Consider the following 26542-nt stretch of genomic DNA (forward strand, 5'->3'; position numbering starts at 1 on the left):
ATTTCCTTCAGAACTTGTGGCAGCATGGAAATAAATACAGGAGAAAGGCACTGGGATATAAATATTGTTTCTGACTCAGCTCTCTAAATGCTTCAGGCACGTGAGTTAATGAGCGTAATCACCGTGCCCAGGATGCAATGCAAGGCTATAATGAGAGCAAAGAAAACATCTCGGGCACCAAAACTGCTCTGGCACCAGCTTGAGGGAGCCAAAAAAGAGAAGGACTAAGGAAGATAGTGTAAAAGCGAACTCATGTCTGTCCTGAATGGTTTGGTCTTTCACAGGGTGCTTCTCACTCATTCTAGAACATATGTAAAGAACAGATGCTACACTGAATAACTTTCAAATTTGTTCACATGCCACTAAAAGCTAACAGTATTTTCATGTAACATTTTACACTTATAAATTGTGGAGTTCACTCTCAAAATCTGTAATTTTACCACAGCAAACTCACACAAAAGGTGATTTCATAAGTAAGTGATGATGGCAGCAATAATTTTATTAGTCTTTTAAAAGAGCATGGAGCCATACAGAGGCATGACCTCATAGCAACCTTCCAGTGTCTGAAGGGGCCTACAAGGAGAGGGATGCTTCATCAGGAACTGTAGTGACAGAACAAGGAGTAAAGGGTACAAACTGAAAGAGGAGAAATTTGGGTTAGACCTTAGGGGGGATTCTTTACTGAGGGTGGTGAGAACAGGTTTGCCCAGGGAGATTCAGTGCTGGGAGATGTCCCTGCCCATGGCAAGGGTGTTGGGACCAGATGGTGTTTAAGGTCCATTCCAACCCCTCACCGTTGTGTGATTCTATCTGTGATTCTATCGTGCATTACAATTTCTACAGATATTTGCAGTGCCCCTGCAGCAACACTGCTCTGGCTATGAGATACCATCAGCCAGCTCCTGGTTTCATCCATTTATGTGATTCTCACCACAAAAGACCCAAGTACTTACCAATGGAAAAGCAGGCACTGCCATCATCTCCAGCCAGTCTTTCACCCCAGCCAGGTGGCACTGCAGCATTCCTCCATCCAGGGGGCCCGTGGAGGTGCCTTTCCCTCCTATTAGATGTTGCTCCGTGCCTCAGAGGGGCAGAGGGACAGGTCTGAGTGCCCTCAGGCCCAGCAATGCCAGAGAGGCCATGGCACACAGCACAGGGCACCTGCCACCTGCCCACCCCTCCCTCGCTGAGCAGCCAGGCCTGGAGAGGCACCAGGTCACATTAAAAAATGTGTGCATAATGTAGAAGTATTCATAAATTCCATTGTTAAATCTGAGCCATGGTGCAGGATCAGCAGCAGCTCAGCACCTCCTACCTGAGCTACACCCAGCTGTTTTGCTTGCCTGGATGCATGGCACAGACCATGCTGCAATGGGATCCATTCTTCCTGCACCAAGATTCTCTCTTAGCAGATGCACAGAACATTAAATCCCCAAGCTGGCTTCAAAGCACCTTTAAAAGGGGCAGTGCAATTGCTCTGTGCACTTAGAACAGGCACACAAAGTTTACATGTCAAGCCTCCACCCTTTCAGCATACCTAATATACATTTATTATGCTATTAATAAAAAATTAGCCTGATGAATGGCAGAATTGCTCTAATCAGCTATGTATTTATGTACACAGCAGTAGTTTGTAGCTAATATCTGTAATTTCTGTGAAATCCTTCAGCTAAAATGTTAACAGTATGCTCGCAACTTCACTAAGGAAAAAATGCATTTTATAATTTGGGACCACATTAACAAACACACAGATGGCAGGTCCTCTGAACTATTTTTCCTAGTCAAATTCTTTAACGTATAAAGCGTGTCTGCTAATTTTAGGAAAAGCTTGACAAAAAAGAAAAAAGGAAAAAAAGAAAGCAAAGAAACCTTTGAAGTACTTGAGTGCACTAAAACAGAATGGCTAATGTACCAGGCACAGAACAATGATGAATAATTGAAGTAAATTAACCTTAAAGACTACAGCACTTAGAAAAACAGAGCTTCAGCTTGAGGGACTTGAGTCTTTTACAGACATTTGAAAAATTAGACAAAACATTATTCTATTTAAATAGGATAATCCTTGAGGGCAAAACCAATTGTTGCAAAGCAAAACCAGACCATGAAGTCCCTAAAAAGTACAAAACTAATTTCTGTTAACTGTATAGATCTGTTGCCTTTTCCATTTGTTGTATTGACTGTGCCATTGTCCTACCAAAATAACCTAGGACACCACTAATAATTCTAGTTTAACACACCCCAGCAACCCATTTGGCAGAGCCATGCTCACATCATGGCTTTCCAAAAGGGGAGAAGGAAGAGAGGCAAACAACCAACTCCATTTTCAAATTTTCATCTCAACCATGAGCCTATAGAATTGTGAGTGGGTAACAAAACTGCTGAACATATGTGGAATTTGGCTTTGAGAAATCACTTTATAGCATGGTCCCTTGGTTAATATTTACTGCAGGTACAAAATTGCCCTTAGTTGAATTGTTTCACTTCTATAGCTTCAGCTGGTTTGTATTTAGAGAGGTGATTCTAGAATTGCATTATTCTAGGTGTGGCTCACTGCACAGAAAATAAACACCAGTTCTACTGAAAATAAAGGAAGGACCCTTATGTCTTTGTAAGAAGCATTTTTTAAGAGAATGTAACTAATGCAGTCTTATTTACTATGCAGGGTGTGTGAGCAGAACCTGAATTTTAGGTTTCATCAAGACTGTTCCAACCTCCCATACTGTCAACATTTCCAAGAAAAATGTGTCAGCACACATGTGAACAGTGCAAGTCCCACTAGCTCCAGCACATCTGAGCTGTCTCCCTTGCATTAGTTATGCAAATTTAAATTTCTAGAGAATCCTGTTCTAATTTGGGGTTTGGTTTGTTATTTGTTTGTATCAGGCACTTTTATTCCTCCCTGTTAATTTTCACAACCCACACAGTGTTGCACAGAAGGAAATTAGAAACACGTATCCTTTTTTATTTTTTAAAACTTTATTAAATTACGCAGTAAGAACCCATCTCCACACAAGTGTTTCATTTCTGGATGGCAGAGGTATAATACATGAGCCACAGGTGAGTGCATTACCCCTCCCTTCCCCCCAGCTTCCAAGAAACAAAACAGCAGCTACAACACACTCCTGTCACTACACTTCTCCAACAGATTGTTCATAAGGTCATGTTGAACTGGAGAAAAATGGAAAGGACCAACAGTGCCAAGCGTCCTGTTGTGCACATGAACGTTCTTCACTGCAGCATTCCAGCAGCGCTCCCGCGGCGAGCGTGGCAGAGGGTCAGGAAGCGGCGGCAGTGGAATGCGTTTGCACGGGGACTGGTAGATGCAAAGCCTGCGACTTCCCTAGAGGTAATCAGGCAATCAGAGTGCAAGGAAGGCCATATGACTGTTGAAAACTGTTACACTTCAAAGTGCATGTCCACAAAAAGTTGGCAACAGAGAAGAAAGTGAATTCTAAGACCTACTGCGGAGGCAGAGCAGTCAGCATAGTGCAAATACCGAAAGGAAGAGAAGTTTGCTGGCATTGTCCAAAAATCACCAGCCAAGCTTCCTACTCAGATGAACTGCTGCAAACCCTTTCAATTAAATTAATTTTATGCCAGTAGTGGGCTTGGCTCAACTCTTTTAATACTTGGATTTTGACTGAAAAATGCTGTATTGAAAGTGTGGTTTTACTCTGAAAAGTGACTAAAATGGCATTAAGGATCTTCCCACAATTTTCAGCGAATTTATCTGGGTTCAGAATGCCAGAGTGCATTTCTGCTTTAGCTATCAGCACATTTACAATGCTGCAGTTGTAGCTGAATTCTGTTAGGTTTGTTTCTCTAAAAGGAAGTTGCCTTTTCCTAAATGTGTCCTGCTTAAAAAATAAAGCAAGAAGGCTTTCAGACAACCAGCAGACAAGCAGGACCTTGATCCAAGGAAGATGATGCCATTTTTAGAGAGACTTTTCTGACCATAATCACACTTTGAGAACTGATTAAAAAAAACCTTGGTGGAAGATTCCTTATGGATGCATTACTGAATAGCCATCAATAGAAGAAATATGGCAAAGGAAAACTACTTTGCAGAAATCTTTACAGATCTAGTCAAACAAAAATTTGAGAGTCCTTCATTTCTTGGATTATATGTATACCCCTGTGAAGTGAAGCACTGGAATTCACAAGTGTGAACTAAAAGGATTAGGAAAATGAAGTAAAAAGCATATCACTCTACCTCCACCAGAACATCACTTTATTGTTTATCTGTCATCAACAATGTAAAACTCTACTAGATACTCTATCCTGGTTTTTAAAAAGGTAAAGATTACATTGGATTAGCTACGTCGTACGAAAGAAACTACAGCAATCACAGTAGAATGAGATTGGAGGGACAATTTGAATTACAAAAAAGTGTACACTGCAAGCAGAGGGAAGTGCACATTAAATCAAATGCCTGTAGGAATCATTACTTTTAAATGCACAGTGACAATTTTGAGAAACTGTACATAATAGAATCACAAAAATGACTTTAAAATAACCAAAATTACATTTTGCATTTGACCATCCAACTCATAAGTAATCGTTGATGTTCTATATTTTCAGTGCTTTTGGAGAAATTGTTTACCAAACAGAATTTAAGTTGTTAATTTGACTAAACTGTGAAGTAGAAGGATTGAAATAAAAAGTATATTGGAAGTACGCCTAACCTACAAGAATAAGCCAAGAGGGGTGTATGCGAGGAGAGGCTGGGAGGGAGGAGTGAAAGGAAAGAGGAAAGGGAGAAGAGAACAAAGGCTTTTTCTTCTATCTCAGAAGTTCTTCCAATGCAGCGTGTATCTGATGTACAGCTCTTTGCTTTCAGTCCATTTCTGAAGTTTACATTTTGTAGCCTTTTCCCGTACTAACTGGTCAACTCAACCAGCACTGCTGCCACAGAACAAGAGGAACGAGGATCTGAACGCCTCAAATCTGCCCTTGCTGTGACTTCTTCATGGCCCCATTTTTCTGTTTTTCTTTGAACAGGGTTCGGTGTTTCCTGAATTGTTCACAGGGTCAGGTGGAATTGAGTTCCAAATCACTCTGCCGTTTGTAGCATCCTGATTTCTTTCTGCAGCTGACCCCCAGACACGTTTGCAGTTCTTCCGTAGCAGAAAGACAAACCGTGTTGCTCAAGCGGTGAGCGTTCACCCTTGACCGTGGGGGTTGCAGACCATTGTGTTGAGCGTATCCCTGAGTGCAGCTATCCTGCAGGATTCACTTCCCAGTGCACCGAGATTTCCTAGGTTTCCTCAGATTAAGCCCCAGTATGCATCACCACCGACTGTGGTGCGGCTACGGATGCCTGAGGCCGAGTTGATTCTGGTGGATGTCTGACCTCGCTGAACCAGACCGAGCTGCTGTCTCCCTACTCATACCCAGGCAGTCCAACCTTCATACAGCTGAGCCAAGTTATCTAGATTAGTTGCTTCCTTAATCACAAAGTCAACCTATTAAAAAGGTCAAACAAGGAATTAAAAATAAGCTAGAATTTTAAAAGAGTTTAAGTGAATTCTTAGAATTTACTGTTGAATGCCACCTGTAAATATTTCACTGAAAAAAACCTGAAGTAACTGTAGACATAACTTTGTGCAGTCCACATAAGAAACAGGAAGCTATACTGCAAAAAAAATCACATTATCATCCCATTCACAGCCCCTATCTTGGAAGTAGCCATACCATTCTCAAATACTGGACAACTGACTCTGTGTGTCCCCTGACTCCGCTGCCCAGAGACAAGAGCTGTGTGTTGTGTTAGTGAACACAGACAAGTTCTGTCCCTTGGGCAGCTGTACAGATCTCATGTTCTCCCTGGCTACCAGCAGCTGTGGAATAAATGTTAGCTTAGTGACAGACAAAAGACAATTTTATCTGATTCATGGCTCCACATAAACCTCCCATACAAAAAAAAAAAAAAAAAGCATATGACAGTTAAAAAAAAAAATGCAGCAATACAAGGCAGTAGCAGCAACGTTGATTTGCACTGCAATAGCTCCCATCCCCAAAGGAATCCCCATTCACACCAGGATTTCAGCCCTGAAGGCACAATTCAGCACACACACCTGCTAATTAGCATGTATTTAAAGCAAGGACCACTACTGAAACTTTATTTTTAACTCACCTGTTCAGCCACAGACATTCTCCTGTTGGGATCCACATCTCGGCCCTCTAACTTGGCTTTGACCCGCTTCCACACGCTAACTGCGTAGGAATTCCTCTCCTGCACAGCTACAGGTACAAAACAAAGTTAATGCAACTTGACACTCCTGCACAGAAACTCACAGAGGTATTTTTTTGTTGCTGTCAGTGGTAGGGTTGTTGGTTTTTTCCTAGTAGTTTTTTTTAAGGTTTGTATTTACCTTTTCCTGTTTTAGGGTCCCTGGCTGTCTTTTTGGGACTACAAGCAACACTTTTGCCAGTTCCTGGGACTGTGTTTGGAGGAGTATCCGCTGATGTTGCAAGATTTTTCTGAATTAGCTTTCTTGCATTCTGTGACATCACCTCTGGCTGAGTTTTCTGCCCTGTATTGCTACGTACAGCTGTAAAGAAAATTTAAAAGTGCTTAAAGTCTTCAAAATAATAGCATTTTATAGAAGCAAGAAAAAGCACAATTAAATGCATAGCAAGTAGACCTATCCGTTTTTCAGAAAAAATGCATTTTAAATTTGCATTTTAAATTCTGCACCGGTTTTCAATCTTTCAATTTTCTAATTTCTTTAGTTTCATAAACAAGTTCTACTCCACTGCTAAGAATTTATTTATATTAAGCAAATTGTCTGTATTTCAATGTTCAGTAAGAGCTATGATTCCCTCTCTAATATCAATTCCTGTTGGTTTCATGTTCATACTTGTGCAAGTATTACCTGCAGCAAAGGTTGGCTGATATGTAGCAGCTGAAGTTGGGCTGGAGCATTCATTTGCTGTATCCGTGACTAAGGGTGATGCAAACCCCACCAGATTATTGTAGACACTGGGAAACATAACACAGTTGGTAAATACTCATGCAACTACTTGACTTACTGAAAACCCAAAAATTCAATTAATTCAAATTTTGCAAGAAGATTTCTGAGTTCTACGAAAATCATCAAGCATGTGCTCCATGATATGTTCCTGCTACATGAAAGCAGGTCTGCAAAATGCCTTTTGTCACCTGAGACAAGTTAACTCTTACCTTTGGCTCTGTGTTTTAAGTTCTTTCAAGGTGGGAGTTATCTCCTGCAGCATTTCAACATGTTCCTGACTGCGGACTTGACCCATAACCTGAACTAATGTAAACAGAACTGTCTGAATATTATCTTGCCATGATTTATATTCACCCAGGAACTGCCTAACACTGTTCTCATAGGGAACATCTTCACCATCTGCCAGAGCCGCTTCTTCATCCTGTAACCAAGATGTGCAAAAAGGTCAACTGCCATATTTTGGCTAAGAGAATAAAGTGGAGATTTCTAAGCCCTTTCAATCCTTCAATTTGTCATCTGATTACAAATAACTATAACGTTCAGTAGTTATGTATAAATAAATAAATTTTTAAATGATAACATTTTTTTCAGATTTAGAACCAAAAGGATTTATAAACACAATGTTTCAACTGCCAAGAGAGAGAAAAGGTTCAGTTCAACCAAAGCCTGCTAAAGCTAATGCTAGAAAGTTTTATGAATTCTTGAACATGAACTTTATGTCTTGAACGCCATATACACAAACATTTTACTGTTTCTAGATACTTTACAAAGCACAAACTACAACTGTTATTTTTCTTAAACTGTACTGACACAGGTTTGAGGAATAAATTTAAGGATGTTTCAGGCATACCTTTGCCATAGCTTTCAGTAGATGTTTGACATCGCCAAGCTGTCTGTTATGACCCGTGAGCACAGTTTTAATACTATCCACCAAATTCTGAATTGTTTCACAAACTGTTTCTATTTGCTGTTCTCTTTCTGTTTGTACTGTTCTCTGTGTGGATATCTCCTGGGTCAACTGCTTGTGAGCTGAGTGAAGCCATTCAGAGCTGCCAATAGGATGTTCAAGACCAGTGCCCTAAAAATAACAGAAACATTTCTTTATCTGTACCCAGAGATAAAATGCACTTGCTGTGTAGACAGCACTGCCAAGTGTTTAACTGACAGCATGAATTCTGCAGCCACACTCCATCTGCAGGTACATAACCCAGAGAATGAAGGCAGAGCTGAGAGCTCCCTGCAGTGACTCTGAGAGGTTTCAGGCCCTGCCCTGTGCTCACCACCCTCTGCAGCAGGCGCAGCTCCAGCTCGGACACAGAGCTGTTGAACTGGGATGCGAAGGAGCACATCTGCTGGCAGCGCTTGAGGAGGTCAAACAGGGCAGCATCCAGGTTCAGGGCTTCTGCTGTTCTGGTGCGCAAACTCTCAAAATGGATGATATTACTGCAAAGGAAAGTGACCTGGAAAGCAAAGCCACAGTGAGAAAAATTATTTCACTTCAACTGCCTATTAGACAAACACTGTTTTTTTCATGTGCTTTGAAGTGAGGATTTTAAACAGACAGAAACTGCTCTGTTACAGTAGCAGTATCATCCCAGGGTCATCCAACCCTGCAGCAATTCTCACAAAGATTATTCCTGTTGCTTTCAAGTGGGATTCCCAGAAGTATTTGATTATCTATGCTTGCTCTTTAGATGCAGAGCAGAAACACATCTTCTACAGAAACCTCGAGTAGGAAATGAAGAGTGAATACACTCATGGAATCAAGAGTACTGTACTTATCCATAGTACCTGACTTGCTCTTTGACTTTCTTTCAGTACAAGGTTTCTTCTTTCAGCAATAGTGGCATCAAAATCTTGCAAGACTGGGGCCAGTGCAGGATTAGCACCTCCTGCCCATTTTAAACGCTGCTCAATACTTGCTTCAAGTGCTGCTAGTTTCTCCTGCATTGGGGAAGAAAAAAGCCCATATAGATAATTCACAGTGATATACAGCATTCTAAGCCTGGCTTTAAATAAATTATGCATACATAACACATGCAGACATTTTCTTATGCCGTATATGTAAAATACTGTGGCATTCACAATTGACAAATGTTGGTAGACTTTAACTCACCAAAAAAAAAGCGAAAGTAATCAGATTTCTAGACTAAGAATTATATAACATCAAAGAGTCCCTCCATTATTTTGCAAATAATTCAAGAAATTATTATAAACAGTACCTTCACAACTAAAAAAGGACATTAAAATTCAGGAAGCTAAGCAGTATTTAACAAACAATTAAACATTCTCTATTACTGGCACCAAAGGAATCTAAAATACTGAGCAAAGCCACAGCATACAAACCTTAACACACAGAAGAATAAATCTGCCCATTTCTACAAAGGGAACTTCTGACATTTAGCTATGAAAAATGACAGTAAGGATGATCTAAGGCACACAAACTTAAAGAAAAGGAGCATTAGTAGCCTTCAGAAAGAAAGGTACTTTGCAGAAAAATACAAATCTGTGAAAGACATTTACTGCTATTCCAAAGAACATTTTGGATGAGACAGCAAAATCAAACAATGTAACAGTATCCATCAGACAAACTGAAAGAGATCAACGACAACACCCCCATATTTGTGTAAGACAGCAAGCCATAATTCGAATGTGGCAGATGATTTTGCAGTTTGTGTTTGCCACATTTCAATGTGCTGCTGGACAACCCTCCCCAAACAGCCATACCTGGACCGTGGCAATGGAAGCTTCAATCTGACTGAGCGTGTGAAGTTTCTTTTTCATGTTGGCTAAAATTGCAGAACGAGGTGGAGTGACAGAAATAGCCTGGGGACGACTGATGAGCAGATCTTCATGCTGCCACTTTAAGAAAGCAACAGCAACACTTGATTATCAATATTGCTCAGCACAAAATACTTTACATCATAAACAGCAATTCCAGTGCTCTGGTACCCTTTATCAACAAGGGCACTTAAAAGGGCTGCACATCAGACAGTACCAGAACATCTCAAAGTCCTAAATCATTCAAGAGTATTAAATTATACAAGTAGTTGTAAATTATGTTTTGCTGGCTTAGATGTTTATACCATTAATCAGATGTGATTTACACACATCTTTTTAATCTAAAGGAAAAGCCATCAATATTCAGAAACAATTCACTTGTGATACCTTAAAACCAAGACAATTTTGCTTATTGGTCTATGAAATGGTTTAACAACTGACCAGGAGAAAGCCTTGTCCCTTATAAAATTAAGATCTCTGATAGTACAACACAACTGGATACCTGTGTAAAGGTACACAATAGCATTTATCTAAAGCCTCAGAGGAGCATTTTTCAGGACTGATACTGCTGCTATTTGTATTTTTAATGAAATAAAGAGTGGAGCAAGGGGACAGTCAATGCATTAAAACTTTGAAGGAAAGGTACAAAATGACATTCAGCACCTCATACCCTCTGTTCTAAGCCATCTCCTCCCTTAAAATCATAATCTGAGAAAAAGGGGGAGAACAGGACAGCATTGCTGGTAAAAAAGCCAGAGAATGACCTATTTTCTAAAAAACAACTTAATAGCTATTGAAAAAATTTACATGTATTGATTCAAAAAAAATTTATACGTTGCAGAATTTGCTTCTGTAAAGCAGCCGGTCTTCCAGAAAAGCCAGCAGTAACACTGTTCCTCATATATTATAACCAGAATACCTTATAAAGCCCACTAAAATACCTTAGAACTTATTCAAGAAAATAGCATGTTTGTTGTGCTCTGACACTGTAACTCAGGCTGATTTTGCCCAGCCCCAGCTGTGCTGGGCTCTCACCTGGAACATGGCAATGTGCAGCTGCACTCTCTGCAGGCTGGTCTTGCACGAGGAGATGCTGGTTTCCAGCCTGCGCACCAGGTCGTGCTTCTTCCAGGCCGTGTCGTAGGAGCTGGCCAGGACTGTGGCCCTGTTCATCACCAGCTGGGAGAACTTGCCAATCTGGATGTTGTGCTCCACGGCTTTCTTGCACAGGTCATCCACAGAAACTTTGCTTTCTGCTCCAAAGTCTTTAGCCTCTACCTGAGCAATGATATCGACACCCAGAGCGCTGATGAAACTGCACAAGGTCAGTCCCAAAGCTTGATTTGGAAGGCCAATTAAAAGCTGCCTCACAAAGTCTGCTGTAAAAGCCTTAATTGGCTTGGCCATTTGATCTTCACTAAAACAAGAGTTCCTGTAAAGGGCTTTCACATTGACAATTTGAACAGGTCCATTTACAGCATTCTGATCTTCAATTGAACTGATTCCTTTTAAAGGGAAAGAAATAGTACTTTTGTTATAAATGACACATTTGATGCATCTAGAAGAATAATACCCAAATTACAAACACAGCAAAAGCACAGGAATTCATTTTTAGTTGCTGCTTCCTTACCCCATATTTAGGGTAAGTTACTACTTTATGTTCTTCTGAACAGGATGACAAGTGGATAAAGGCACACTGAATATTTGATAATGACATTTATTTACCTGACAGTGTCTTAGAAAAGGTACCACAGAGCCTGAAAAATTCTTTAATTGTTTGCAGTCTCTTCAGAAAGAATATCTCCTCCAGCACCTGCCGATTGTTGTCATCATCAAAGAAGTTAACCTGGGTGCTGCGGGCTTCCCTGATTATGTCAATCTTACGCCAAGCAAGAGGTATCTCCATCTTGTTTAGCTGAGCAATGTAAAGGAAATTAATTAGTTTGGCTTTTTTGGAGGTTTCCTAATGCTGACTCAAACAGTGCTCCAAAAAAAACAAATCCATACCTTTTCAATCAATAAACCAAAGGCAGTTTCCACTTGAGCAAACATTCCATCAAAAGCTACCAAAAGCATCTGACCAGCTGACATTTTGGGAGTTTCATCAACTGAACCATTTCTGGGCTGAATCAGTTCACCATACTGAGCATGAAGTACTCTTAACAGGAAAAAAAGAAAGAAAATTTACATGGTTTCGCTTAGTCCACAATAAACAGAATTTTCTTAAACTGACTGATTCCACAGATTCACTGTACCACTGATGGACCCACCACAACTGGCTCAAGGGGAACACCACTTGCAGATTTTGAATTGGTTTGTTGTGTACCAAGCACCTACCCAAAATTTACTGTCCCACGTTACAAGATGCACAAGTCTTCGTTTGCTCAGTGTTTTGTCTCATTTTGCTTTTTTAATCAAGTCACTGACTCATTAAGCAAAAGCTGCTCATCAAACACTCCTGATGAGCAGTGCCATGGTTACAAGCTCTCCCTTTCACAGGTTCCTCCCACAAACTAATAAACAAGTTCCTATTTTTAGTATCCTTTCACTTCAAATATAAAATCACAATTACATATTTGGAAGAAGTTGACTACCAAAAGTCAGTTTTAAGCAGATGTAAGTGTAAATTGCCACAGCTCCATATTTCTGTGTATGCACGTGGATAAACACACAAACACAGAGAAGGAAACAAGTGCACACTTTATACTGTACAATCGATGCATTCTTGGGCAAGAAAAGCCTGTATCTCAAAAAATAATTTTATACAAACTAATGTTCTTCAGTCTTCACTCTCTCATATCTGAACTGAAAAATAAGTGATTTACCTTGCAACATCAATGTAATGAGTGTGTGTCTCCTCCTCTATACCCATAGCAGCATTTCTTAGGTAGGCTTGAAGAGATTCAACCAACGTTTGCAAAGGGACTCCATCAGTTGTTTGCTCTATGAGATTATCCAGCTCATGGAGCATACTTTCTAAAGTGTACTCTCCTTTCATTAAGCACCTCAGTGCTTCAGGGAAAATGATCTGCCTGAAGTTGGAGTTCAATTCCTGTTGGGAAGTAGGTATGAAAAAGTAAGAACTTTTCCCCCCTCAAAAAAATATCACGTGCAACATCTTTTGTCATTTTAGTACTACACTACCATGCAGCAGACATCATCTAAATATAACATGATGGTGGTCAGCCAAGAGTCAAAAGTCTGCTCTTGGATCAACTTTGAATAAATTAAGAATATATTAAATCCTGTACAAAGCAAAAGGTCTGATATCTGCAGCAACACAGCAACAACCATCTCCACAGCACCAGCAGCAATACCTGGCAGTTATCCTCAGCAGAGGCTGGGGGACACAGAGTTCATAATTTGTGAATTGGGTTTCATCAATGTAGGCTTTTCTTTTCCATTACATAACTATGAGCAAATTAAATTATTTACTGAATTTATGATTTCTTAAACTGATTGGACTAGAAAAAAAAATAGAGAAACTTGCCAGGGAGTGATAATTTTGCCACAGAAATCAATGCAAGGAAGAAAAACAGTACCTTAAGTGGCACAGAGCAATTCCCCCCAGGAAGAATGCAGCAGAGGGCTAAAGGCAGCTATAGAAAGAACCAATGTGCTCTGTCTCCAAGAGGAGATGAAACACACCAAAAGGACTGGTTATCTTGTCTGCCAAGTAAGCAGGGAGCTCAGTGAGTACATCTTATCTAAGAGCTCACAGGGAGGACAACAATGTGTGGGTGAAAGATCCCCACTGCAATGCAGTGAAACTGCTGCCATGCACATTTCTGAAACAGTTCTGAAATGTTACAACTTCAAAGAGAGGAAAAAAAAGTGATGAAAATCCAAATGCACTTATGCAGTTTAAGAGGAAAATATTTCTTAAATCAATACAATGGAACCAAAAGCCTCACAAATCTATTTAACCAGCCAGAGTGTATAAAGCACATTAGTTTTCAGCAGATATTTCACTCAGACTGCCCTTCATAGGTTTTTTATGTTTTATTAATGTGGAAACATTTCCGAATCACAAAATTATAAATGCATTTTTCTCCTACCCAATATTGGAGACAGGGGCGTGTACAACAGCTTTTCTGAGTTTATTTGAAACTATTTGATTGAGGTGAAAATAAGTAAAGTTTAGCAGGAGCAGAAAACAGAAAGAACACATTTTGAAGAGTTTGGAAGTAGATCTGGACTGCCAGCAACAGAACAGAAAAATGAAAAGGAGACATGAAGCTGGTGTGCCTATAAAGCTGATACCAACATCTTCCTCATGGTTACTTACTTGACAGCAGTTTTTTGTAATTTGTCATGTATAGATCTAAACAGTTTCTTATAACCAATAAAAATGTAAATAACAGAAGCAAATGCCTGTTCAGCTCAATCAAATACAGCAATCAGGAGCAAGACTTGTGAAAAAAATGTCAGCAGCATCATAGACAAACATTTAGCCCACTAAGGAAGAATCTATTAAGAATGACTTCACTGAAGCCTTGAAGGATGGGGGAAAAAATAACAAAAGACTCACCTGAAGTGAGATATATACTCCATTGGCTAAGTGAACAGCTTCTGATGCTTCCATGGGGTTGGGAATGTCCAAGTCCTGGGGTACAAGATGGCACTGCTTCAGCAGCTGCACGAGGCACGTGACATTGCCACTCATGCTGCAAAGCTCCTCCAGGAACCAGGCTCCATCTCTGGATGTCAAATCAACCAGCTGCTCCCCAGCACTGGATGCTGCACCTTCCATCATCAGGTTTCGCCTGGATGAACAGAGACACTTAGACACGGTGCCTGCTGCTGCTCTCCTCACAGAATCCATCACTGACTGGTCCTGTGATGTGGCCTCTGTAAGAAACTGTCTCTTGGGCTGTTGTTGGAGTCCACTCTGGCTAGCTATGGACCCTGGCCCACACGGTCTTACGTGGACAAAGAGAAACGCTCTTCTCCATGTGGGGACAAGTGTCCCGTTTATTGGCCTGGGAAGGGACACTTCAGGCCCTGGTGACCTCCCAGGTGGAAAAGAGGGTGTGACCTTCTTGCAGGGGACCTTTATACCTGAGGCAATGGGGGCAGGGGAAGAGAACCATATCCAGTGGGATACCACTGAGGAGGGGCGAAGGGAGGGGTAACCAGAGCCCAAACCACCAGGGGGTAGGTATAGCAGAGGGAAAGACCATGCGATGGGAGAAGAGAAATAACAATCTATGTGACATAACATACTCAGTACAAATTTCCAATCACCCAGTGCAAAACAACGACTAAACAAACTTTTAGTGCAATACAACAGGCCTCCAGCAGGAACTCTCCCCAGGGAACTCACCTGGTGAGGGCGCACAGCGCGGAGATGATGACGCTGGCCAGGCTGAGCGAGCCCTCCTCGCCGTTCTCGTGCAGGAACACTTTGATGCAGCGCTCGATCTCCTTGAGCTGCTCCTCGCACACGGGCACGGTGACGGCCTCCTGCTTGAGGCGCTCCACCTGCCGGATCAGGCGGCTGTTGATGTCGGCCGCGTAGCGCTGCAGCGTCATCTCCGTGGCCGTGATGAACTGGCACACGCTGGGCGCGGGCTGGGGCGCGTACTGCATCTCGTACCTGTGCAACACACACACACTGACCACGCTGCCCTTCTCGGGGGTAACAGACTGCTTTCTGCTCTGCAGGTAGGAAAAACACTCCCTGTTCTGCAGCCATGATATTTTCTGAAAAATCCCTTTGCCAGGATTTTTCTCCTGAGAAGCTGAGACGCCTCAGAGGAAAAGAACAACAATAATTATCTGCTGCTGTGGAATACAACAGGTGCATCTTTGATTGGTCTGATGTGGTTGTTTCTAATTGATGGCCAATCACAGCCCAGCTGTCTCAGACTGTCTGGTCAGTCACAACATTTTATTATCATTCCATTCCTTTCCTTTCAAGCCTTCTGATGAAATACTTTCTTCTATTCTTTTAGTATAGTTTTAATATAATAAATATATCATAAAATAATAAATCAGCCTTCTGAAACATGGAGTCAAGATTTTCGTCTCTTCGCTCGTCCTGGGACCCCTGGAAACACCACATTTGAACCATTCCTAAATCACCTACTGTGCCCAGTTCTGGCCCCTCAGTTTGGAAAGGATGTTGAGATGCTTGAGCACATCCAGAGGAGGGCAACAAGGCTGGTGAGGGGCTTGGAACACAAGCCCTATGAGGAACGTTGAAGGAGCTGGGGTGGTTTAGCCTGGAGGAGGCTCAGAGGTGACCTCATTGCTCTCTACACCTTCCTGAAGGGAGGCTGCACACAGGTGGGGTCAGTCTCTTCCACCAGGCAGCACTGACAGAACAAGAGGACACAGTATCCAGCTACATCAGGGAAGGGATAGGTTGGATATTAGGGAAAATTTTTTCACCAAAAGAATAATAAAGTATTGGAATGCTCTTGCCAGGGAGGTGGTAGAATCACCATCTCTGGATGTGTTTAAAGAAAGACTGGACATGGCACTTGGTGCTATAGGCTACTTGAGGTGTTGGGGCGGGCATAGGTTGGACTCTGATCTTAGAGGTCTCTTCCAACCTCATTATTCTGTGATTCTTAACTCTAAATACTGCAAGAGGTTGATAACTTCCCTAACAATGCTTTTGGAAGGTCCTAAAATGCACCATATTCCACACCTATTTGCAAGGACATAAGACAGCTGTCCTTGAAGCAAAGAATGAATAGAAGATAAAAAGAAAGGAAAAAGATTTTAGAGGAAATGCTCAAATATAATCTAGATCTCTTAAGCCAAGCCATAATAATGTTGAAACAACTTGATTCAAGATGAAAAAAAGAACCAGAAGCTGCTTGAAAATCTACTAGATTAAACAAAACCTTTCCATATTGATTTTTAAATATTACAAGTTTCTAAAACTCAAAATATCACTACTCTGAAGCCACATGAATGCTCCATTTGATCGTTACAGGACAACGTTACTTGATTTTCTTGTTGAAGTACATAGATTAAATTCTGGAATGGTATTTTTAAAGCAGTTTTACATATTTACTCCAAATTTCTAGAATTACAATTTAATGCTGGTTTGCTTTACAATTAGATAGGTCCTTGCAAAAGTATTTATTTAAATGATAAAATCAGGGTAGTAGCTTGAAAATTATGTTCTTTGAACAAGCCATTATTCTGCCAACTTACTTCCTAAAGATATCCTGACATCTCTCTATTGTCATGTTACAGATGAGTTCTTCCATCCAGGTTTTCCACTGCTCTATTCGGTGCTTCTGGAACACAGCCTTTGGGTACTGCAGAGCCACTGTTGCATAGTTGTGCAGTTGTTCCAGGCAGCCACGTAACACAGATCTTCTCTGCTGCAGAAAAGCACCAACCTCTCCTTCCAGCTGCTCACACTGGCTGATTAGATGTGCCTGGCCTGCATTTTGCAGAAATGCTGTTGCTGGGACATAACTTGGAGGACCTTTTAAGAAAGAAGGTTATGAATAAAGATATGTCTGAAAACACGTTTTATACCATACAAATACTGAGCATTAACACCTTTTCAATTTTATTTTTTTTTTACTTGTGATAAAGGAAGCATAGAGAATTCATATTGAGAATTTTGAGCACAAGGTAAGAGAATGTAATGCCCAGGTAGGATAAGACAGACAAGTTCCTTCAGACAGCTTGGCACTGAGACCTTGAAGTGTTCTCAATCACCCTTTGAAGAAGCCCCTTTCTTTGAACTTATTACATACAGATCATTGCCTTTAAGTTAGAGGATACTCATAATGCCACCTGATATTAAACTCAAGTTATTTTCAAACCATTAAAACCACCCCCAGAAATACTATTTTGTACCTAGGTCCATTTGTGTGCTGATTTCTTGGAGCAGACTTGCAAGTTGTGTTGCCTCTAAATTACTGAAGGCAGTTTGGTAATGGGTTATCCACTGCTCAAACTCATTCAGCTTCACCTGGATGGCTTCCTGGACAGCTCTTTGTTGAGACTGCAACTGAGTGTGCTCAGAATACCTGAATTATTGAAGCCACAGAATCAAGTAAGTACTATGAGAAAGAAAATACTTAACACTATAGAATACAGAAGAATATTGAACAATGCAACTGTTAACTAGGAAATGAACATGTTCTCATCAATCACATTAAAATAACAGTGTTGCATTATTAATTAATTCTGTTTTCCTACAAACTAATTCATGCCTGTGCCTATTCATGCAATTCTGAAGTACTTGATTCATTTAAAATAATCTTCAAAAAAATAATTAGAAACCTACAAGAAAATATTTTTATGCTATTTATCAATCGCTCCCTTAAGTGAATTATATTGATGAGACACCACTTTCAGAACATTCTCTCTCTTGTCTTGAGGATCAAGTGGGGAACTTGGACTAGCACAAGTTATATTGATGGAGTATGAGGTGCAGGACATAAATAAGGTTATTCAGTAGGAAAAGGTTTCAGTAGTTCTGTACCAGGAGAGACCTGCTTACTGCAATAGCTTTTACCCAGCTATTCACTCATGTACAGATTTCTAACATTTAACCCATAAGCACACTGCTAAAACACCATCTGTATTGAACTGTGAGATTTCTGGCAGAATCCCTGGCTCCTCCATACCTGTGCTGAAGTGTGTGGGAGGGATGATCCACTCCTTCTGCACCTTCCAGAAATTCTATCTCTTCCAGTAGTTTGCCTTGCAACTTTTCTACATCTGTTAACTGCTCCTGCAGGTTCAGGTACTCTTCTAAACTACTGTCCAGTTTTGGCAGCACAGCAAGCATTTCATCTCTGTTCTTAAACCAGTTAACCTGCAATCAAGACACAGATGTTACCAACTGCACTAAATCCAACTGGCAGCAGAAGGTAAGGATATGGCAGAACTTAACCCTTCAACAATGCCATTCATCTAGCACTGCTTCCAGTGCTACAACTGCCAAATCTTAACAGACATTCTTTATTTAAACTGCTCTCTAAACCTCTATTGTTATTCCCTAGCCCAGATTCAAGCAAAGCACTAAAACATATTTTAGAATTAAGCATGCAGAAACTGAAAATTAAATACTTGCAAGTTCAATGTAAATACCTCCCTTCACATAAACTGAATTCATCACAATAAAATTCATTAACCATTGCTGATATATGATCTCATCTTCCCCCATTCCCAAAATGCAAATAAACAAAATGAAAGTGCAGAGTCTACTTTGGATTAAAAATAGAAAATTCCTGCAGTAAACTCACCTTTATCTCTGCCACCCTCGAGGAAAAGAGACTCCGTGTAATATCCCTTTCCATTTCCCTTTTGCTCTGTTTGTTTTCAGCCTGCTGGCCACCACCACCATAGACAGCCCCAGCAAATCCTGCCTCTCCTCCAGCTGTCCAGTCCACCAGTGGATCATAAACAAAAGCCTCCAGCAGTGTAAGCAAAGTCTCTCTCCCACGCCGCATTATATGAAGGACCTGCATCGTATTTTAAACAGACTCGTTGTGATTCTGCGCTATCCTTGCAGAGTAGTGGAAACTCAGAGGCAAAATACTGTACTTGAGTAGGTACAGAAATCCATCATGGATAGTAGTAGTTATGCCTAACTACTACAGAGACAGGAAGAACACCACAGGAGGTACAAATGCAGCTAAGCCTGTAGAAGATCTAGCCTTCCACACAAACTCTATGCACAAGCCACAGACGCTTAAGGAGGAAAAATCTCCCTTCTTCAGAGCATTTTTCTTTTTAAAAACATATCTGTCATGTTTTTACAGAATGAGTTCCAAAGGAAGAGGGCAAGCAAAACATCTCAAAAAAAATTCAGGAAAACCATAACATTTTAATCTATATCTAGGAGTCCCCCTTTCACCCTAAATTTTAGTTGTACCACTACTTGCATGGGCATTTATCAGACAATCTCATGTTTCTTAAATACCTACCACAGGATATAGCTAAAGTAAGGCCAATTAAAATCACAGCAGAAAGGTGAAGGCTCTATAAACCAGCAGCAAAATGTAGCAAAGTTCTAAGCCAGTATTTGGCCAGTGATGGCCCTCAGTTTTCAGATCTCCAACCATACCTGCTCACAAGAAAGCCTGAACACCCCCTCCACTCCTGTCACTCCCAGCGCTGTTTCAATGTTGTGCGTCATCCGGAACGGAACCTTCTCTGGCACCCTAAGGCTCTTCCCTTCAAGATAAAAAATTAGGTTGTTTCTTTTAATTGCCAAGAAAGAAAACCTTTTATTTGAATAACATAGAGCATTTTTTAAATTACCTTTTTCAAAGCAAACATTATAATCTATGTGGACAACTTCTCCTGTAGTCATATCTATAAGAACATTATCCAGATGTCTGTCTCCAAGACCAATGATGTAGCCAACCATGGACATAACTGCAGTGGATCTTGCATACGACTTAAAAGAGAGTTTCAGGAAAAAATTATTTGTGGGAATCCTCTGCCAACACATTGGACTGACTACCATCTTAAAACATTATTTTAAGTGTAAGTGTAAAACAAATCAAGCCCAACTTATTCCAAGCAGTTTTCTATTTGTTGTTTGATGGTATCTTACAAGAGTTCTCATTTTTTTTTCGCTGGTAACTCTAGTATAATAACATAGACTTATCTGGTCTATACCCATGTTTAAATTCAATGGCACAACTGCCAACATTTCCTCAAACTCACAGCAGCACCAGTTCTCCAAACTCACAAGTACCACACCTCAGGCAGTTGGTGCCCCTCATCCCATTAAAACCACAGCCTCTCCTATGTAAAATACAGCTGTTGTAACTCACCTGTGTAACTCTCCACCACTCATCTGGTGTGGTACAGGATGACCAGAGCTCCTTGGCAAGGAGATTCGGGGGAGTTGCTTCCATCAGCTCCTCCAGAACAGCCCTCATGACATTCAAGGGCCAGTCACGACGTGACACATCGAGACTAAGCCCAACTGCCTTTAGAGCAGGTCCAATTTTACTGTAGTAAAGTTCACTGGGTCTAGGAACTATTCCAGGGTTCTGAGGGGTCTGGTAAGAGTCCTGGGCCTAGAAGAGATAAAAATGGTAGTTGATGTATTAGTACAGAAATATAACCCAAATTCAGTTTTGGTGAGAATTAAATATGAAATCAATGCTTTGACTGAGCATGACTTCTTCAGCTCAAAGACTGCTTTCAAAATTCAGTAGTTAAGGTCTAAATAGATTGAAAACACATTGTTTTGGCCTAATTCTACTCTCAAAATAAATAGATCTCATAAATATAACTGCAAAGACTGCATTTAGAATGAAATGAGTAAACAAGATATAGAACTAAAATGATTTCAATCAAGGTTAATTCTATTTGTAAAAAACAGTTCTCTTGAATTATCATGCCAGAAGAGCATTTTTATGTTACATACTGTGATTATATTTAAATAATAGACATGCAATTTTATTGACTTCAGGTGAAGTCCCAAGATACACGAACACACAGAACCCTCCTGCATTATTATGAACAAAACCCTTGTGAGACCACGTGACTTAGAATCACAAAGCAAATCAAAACAAGCATTTCTCCTCTGCCTTGCTCCACTTAGCACAGAACAGAGGTGTTACCTTTTGTGCCTGCAGAGCAGCTTCCCGCTGCTGCCAGCGCTTGTACAGCCCAAACAGAGGCGTGGCTCCATCCACCCACTGGATGAGGCCTGACCTTGTCCCCAGGGGTGTCACCGAGTAGTGCCGCGCGTGGAACCGCGGCGTCTCTTGCCGGTTGATCGTGGCAAACATGGTGTTCACAATGGATAAGAACTGCATGATCCTCTCATCTAGGTGCAAGTCTTCCAAACCTGCAAGAAATTTGTTTAAAATTTAGCATCTAGATAAAAGAATTCTCCTAAAGCCCAAAATTTAGTGGTTTTTTTTAAACCTACTACATTTCAGACTGTGAATATCTTCATAATATGTAGATTAAGGATGAGTTGTTTGGCCTAAAGCAAAGTGTTTACATGGCATTTACCTACCAGTTTATGCCAGCTTGCTGTGTGAGCAGCACACACAATCATTCCAACATAACAAACAGGCCTTTCCCTTGCAGGCAAAACAAGTCTCTAAAGTTGTCTTTTAGGGGCTACATTAAGCTTCTGGAAAATTGCATCCAGCTAATCCTATCAACATCCAAGCAGAGCATTGCTTCTGATGAAAGCCTTGTAAAGAAGAGATTTGACTTACAGTTTCACATGGCAAAATTCCTTGAAAAATATCTGGAGAAGTTGGGAGGTAGGGAAGAGAGAGAGCAAATGCTTCAAACTCCTCTTTATCATTCAGGCAAATAAAACTAGAGTTGCACCACGCAATCTTGCTAGCTTTAATACAGTCCAATTTATAACAACAGACAGTAGCTGGTATGAGAAAAGTTCTATTACTTACCTTTGAACAGGTAGGGATAGTTCTTCCCATCTGAACCCAGGAAGAGCAGCTTTTTAGGTTTGGTTTTGGTGGGCAGGATGGTGATGGTGCTGCCCACACTGTGGATGGTGACTGTGTCCCTGGTGGACACCTCTCCAGGAAGTGCTATCTCAGTGTTCATCATGGCAGCCAGCCAAGGACTGATTTCTTCAAGCCTTAAGAGATAGCTGGCCCGTTTCTGTGCTCTTTGCTGCAAGCTCAGCATTACCTATTCCAAAGAAAGTTTTTTCCTTTTAGGCTGACATTCACCTTAACAGTTAGAAGTAAGAACAAAAACACAATCAAACCAGACTTAATGATGGTCATCTTCTAGAAAACAAAGGTTTTTCCTAAACTCCTTGGCACCCTTGCCATGCTGCTAATCCAAAGTTTAGGATGAAGATTACAAAAACTAAACATCCTCTATGCAGCAAATATACCCTGTGCAGTGACAAGAGTAAAATCACAACAAATCATGCTCCTCAAGAGGTCTGCTCCTGTATTTATAAATATCTGAGCTGTAGTTAAATGCAGCAGCATTCAGCAACCTCCTGTTTATATAGCTGAATGCTTGTCTGTTCTGCAAAGCAGAAGAGGAAGAACAAGCAAAAAAGGTCAATTTGCCTGTAAAACCTCTGTTCTGGTTTTAAAAACACCAGGCTGGCTCTGGAGAGACAAGTGAATATTTAGTTTCTCTTCAGATCCATAAACTAAGAGAAGATGACATCATTGACAAAGGACCTCTGGGAAGGGTTGATCATTTGAAGGTTGCTGCACAGCCCAAGGACTATGCTTAGATAAACAGAATTAACTTGTTAAAACTTGAATTAACTAAACACAAATACCAGAGTTTCAGAAAGACAGTATTTAAAAGAAAGCCCTCTGCTCCCAAAACTGACAGCATCCCACATTGTACTCTTCCTCTTGCATGTGATACCTCTTTAAATGGGAGCCAGCTGCTTCCAGGTTTAGCAGGATTCAAAGGATTCTTAAGCTTCTCTAGTGCATTTTCAATTGCATCTCCATAGTTATCCTGAAACCATTTCTCATGAGGAGTTTCTGCAGGAGCTGCAGTGATGCTCCTCACGTGCTCCAGGGCAAACACAATGGGCTTCATCAGAGCTGTGTGCTTCTCACGCATGATTGCTATTTTCTCCTCCCTGTTACAAAAAAACACAAAAAACTCTTCTTGATGCCATAAAACCAAGTTCTCATAAGGACAGCATTAAACAATAACAGACATTGAAGAACGCACAAAAATTATTACTTCTCTAAAATGAGGTCTTCAGTTATGATCATATTAAAATGAAGAGTATTTCATTCCATATTGAGTAAGTGTTCCTCTGAACCACACATGTTTCAATAAAAACATTAAAAATGCATTGTTCACTACCAGGAACCCTGATTAGAAGCTCTGAGAAGAAATCACTTTAAGCAAATTATTTCCTTTTCATTTGAGGACCTTTTCACTACTACCTGTTGAGGATGCACCACACTATAAAGAAGAGACATTCAGATCATTCTGTTCCCCCATTCCATGTCAGTCCTGACTACAGAATACAAGAGGCATTCTTAAGCTTAGCCAGGTGCCCAGTGAATGGATCTGCTCTTCCACTACTCTGCTCACAGGAGAACCCAGGGAAAAAGACAGACTTGCTCAACACTGAAAACTAAAATCAGATTAAGATATTCTTGTTTACTCCAAATATCTGCATTTACAGTGATGTCTAAATAGATTAAGCATGTTGAATGGTGTATGCTCATTTCATCTGACTTGGAAATGGAGAACTATAGGATCTCATCATCCACAGTACAATATACATTGGGTTTTAACATGTTATTGCTAAAAAAATCACAACATGGATTCACAGGTAGACTGTTTCACCTATTTGACTGGAGAAGTAGCTGTAGCATAAAATGTTCCTGAAATAAGGTCCCAGGCTTACAAAGATGCAGCTGGGATAGTATTGGATTCAGAAACAACACCACTGCTGATTCATTTGACTGTTTACTTCCCCAGAAATAAATTTGTTATGATTATCCCCTGTGTTACTGAAACAGACATACTTCCGTAGAGTGTTGTTGTTTTGGACCCTCTTGACTTCATCTTCCAGCTGCTGAATCCGTCTGAGGACGTACATGTGCTGCTGCAGGAGAACTCCCAACCACAGCTCATCCCAGAGAACTGTGACCCTGCGCAGCTCAGCCACAAGCATCTGAACCTGCAGAAAGCAAGGGTCACTTTTCAAAAGAACTAAAATTCAGATTTGTTTCAGTACATGAACAAGTTGGAAGAAAGACAGAGACACAGCAAACTTTCAGTAGGCCAACACCCAAGACACATAAATTACATATTTGTGGTTCAAGCACCCAAGCAATACATTTGAATTATTTACCTGCAATACCATTGTTGGATTTGCAGCAGAGAGTTTCTCCACAATTTTGCTGTAGCAATCTTGCATCATTGCTTGGTCTTCATTTAATCCAGCTTTTGTATCATCTTTACTGCTTTCCTGGGAAGCTGGAGCACTCCCTTCATCACATTCACCACCCAACAGTTCTTCTCCTTGTATATTACCAAGCAAAGTAGGGATGGCAGAAGGCAGCTTGTTTCCTGAATTAAAATCAGATGATAAAATATTAGCTAGTAAGATGTACCACTCCACACCACAGTTTATTCAGCATAAGGTCCCCATTAAGTACTGGTGAAGTATAAGAAAAATTTGCAAAATCTGGTAAATCAGATTAAGAATATCACTGAGTTCCCATAACAAAAATATTCTTAAGATCAAAACTGAGAAAAGAAAAACACACCTCAGCATCATCCTACCCAGTATATAAAAATACAGTAGCTAAAGTTTATTTGAATACTTTTTTCCTTTTCTCCATACCTGAAGTCTGGGATTCACTGCTCAGTGAAATGGTTCCCACTATTGCAGGATAGAGGATGAGGTGAGGAGAATCCTGAGCAACTCGACAGAGCAAGTTGCAAATGCTCTGTCGAACATACACCTCTGGGTGATTGAGGCGGGAGAAAAGCTGGGGAATAATTCCTGCAGAAAGAGGAAAGGGAAATGTGCTAATTCACTTCATTTCTCTTCAAATGAGATAGAATTTTATTTTAAAAGCATGCCATTATTTTTGCATAGGGAGAATGTAAATCAAAGAAGTACAAATTTACCAATTTACAAAAAAGCCCAAAACAAAGTGCAACTTTACAATAGGTGGCCTCCTCTTCTTTGCCTCCCACAGTAACACTATAACCTTTGAGGGAAAGTCCCTGAACAACCAGAACCTGCAGTGTAATGACAAACAACTACTTCTGAAACGTGTGGCTTTAGTCACACATCTTTCTCAAATGTAACTAGAAAAAACCCACCTCGTTTGTTTTATAGAGTGGCCATGTGATGTAATACTTCACAAACCACATCCCCTTTCTCTTTTCTATGTCTTCAGGTGGGGGAAGGAGGGGATCAAAATCTGTGCTACTTATCTACTTCACAATCAGGGCGTGTGGCACACTTTAACATCTTCAGTGACATCATTTACTGAAAGACAGGGTCTCCTGTCTCACACTTAAATAAAAATTTTATCAATGTGCAATAAAGAGCTTTCTGCATTTAGAGAAAATGTCTCAAAATAATTTTAACAGCTAGATAACATATGTTTACCTCTCCAAGGAGCAGTAGGTGTAGTTTCTAGCCCATGCTCTAGATACTGTCTAAGCTCTCCAGCATGCTTCACAAGCAACCGTAACAGTCTCAGCGTTGCCATCACGATTACATCATCCGTGCTTTGTTCAGAGGTGTTTCTTAAGTGCAGTCTGGGATCTTCTTCATCAAGTGGAACCTTGAAAAACAGAAATACTCCTCTAAATTAAGTATATAGATCATATCCTCATTTAAAAAACTTTGTAACTTGGCTTCCACATCAACACTAACCTGCCCCGCATTGAGTTTGAGGAATGTAAAGTATGCACTGCAGGACAGTTTATAGAGACTGAAGATTCTGTCTACAACTTTCCTCCAGACTTTAATTAATCCTTCTGTTGCATTTTCATCAAGATCTGAAAGCCAGGGACAACTTGTTAATAACTGACGCCATATCACATCCACCATATCATCTTCTTCATTGTCCTCATTTTCAGTGATTTGTAGAGTCATATCTTCATCCTAAATGCAAATAAAGGGAAAGCAGGTTTGATTAAGTCCTCCAATAATTTCTACAAGCAGTCTTAGCTCCTAAGTCAGTTTTTGCCTAGCAGCTCATGCAACTGCATTACTTGATCACATTACCATAGTTCATCCAACAGGTGGTTACCATATGGCTAACAGATAGTTTCTTGTGCTGTATGAATTTTAACTTTAAGACATTTACAAGAGTTAA

General features: G+C 40.5%; 1 protein-coding gene across 1 annotated transcript in view; it reads right to left on the reverse strand.

Annotated features, from left to right (window-relative positions):
- Positions 1–2996: 2996 nt before the first annotated feature.
- SMG1 (SMG1 nonsense mediated mRNA decay associated PI3K related kinase) overlaps positions 2997–26542 on the reverse strand; it is a 60731-nt gene continuing 37185 nt past the window's right edge. The window contains exons 34-63 of the mRNA XM_058815680.1: positions 26098–26328; positions 25828–26005; positions 25048–25209; positions 24553–24770; positions 24224–24378; positions 23094–23316; positions 22139–22385; positions 21329–21558; positions 20531–20779; positions 20010–20148; positions 19813–19922; positions 18989–19207; positions 18368–18558; positions 17592–17764; positions 16932–17211; positions 15085–15357; positions 14290–14524; positions 12584–12810; positions 11766–11916; positions 11484–11673; positions 10794–11263; positions 9705–9839; positions 8769–8921; positions 8258–8437; positions 7828–8055; positions 7187–7398; positions 6879–6985; positions 6375–6554; positions 6137–6243; positions 2997–5465 (exon numbers count right to left, since the gene is read on the reverse strand). Coding sequence (XP_058671663.1) covers positions 5388–5465; positions 6137–6243; positions 6375–6554; positions 6879–6985; positions 7187–7398; positions 7828–8055; positions 8258–8437; positions 8769–8921; positions 9705–9839; positions 10794–11263; positions 11484–11673; positions 11766–11916; positions 12584–12810; positions 14290–14524; positions 15085–15357; positions 16932–17211; positions 17592–17764; positions 18368–18558; positions 18989–19207; positions 19813–19922; positions 20010–20148; positions 20531–20779; positions 21329–21558; positions 22139–22385; positions 23094–23316; positions 24224–24378; positions 24553–24770; positions 25048–25209; positions 25828–26005; positions 26098–26328 — 5931 coding nt within the window. The 3' untranslated portion in view covers positions 2997–5387. The remainder of the gene's footprint in view (positions 5466–6136; positions 6244–6374; positions 6555–6878; positions 6986–7186; positions 7399–7827; positions 8056–8257; positions 8438–8768; positions 8922–9704; positions 9840–10793; positions 11264–11483; positions 11674–11765; positions 11917–12583; positions 12811–14289; positions 14525–15084; positions 15358–16931; positions 17212–17591; positions 17765–18367; positions 18559–18988; positions 19208–19812; positions 19923–20009; positions 20149–20530; positions 20780–21328; positions 21559–22138; positions 22386–23093; positions 23317–24223; positions 24379–24552; positions 24771–25047; positions 25210–25827; positions 26006–26097; positions 26329–26542) is intronic.

Source organism: Ammospiza caudacuta, chromosome 17 (assembly GCF_027887145.1).
Source record: "Ammospiza caudacuta isolate bAmmCau1 chromosome 17, bAmmCau1.pri, whole genome shotgun sequence".
Lineage (NCBI taxonomy): Eukaryota > Metazoa > Chordata > Aves > Passeriformes > Passerellidae > Ammospiza > Ammospiza caudacuta.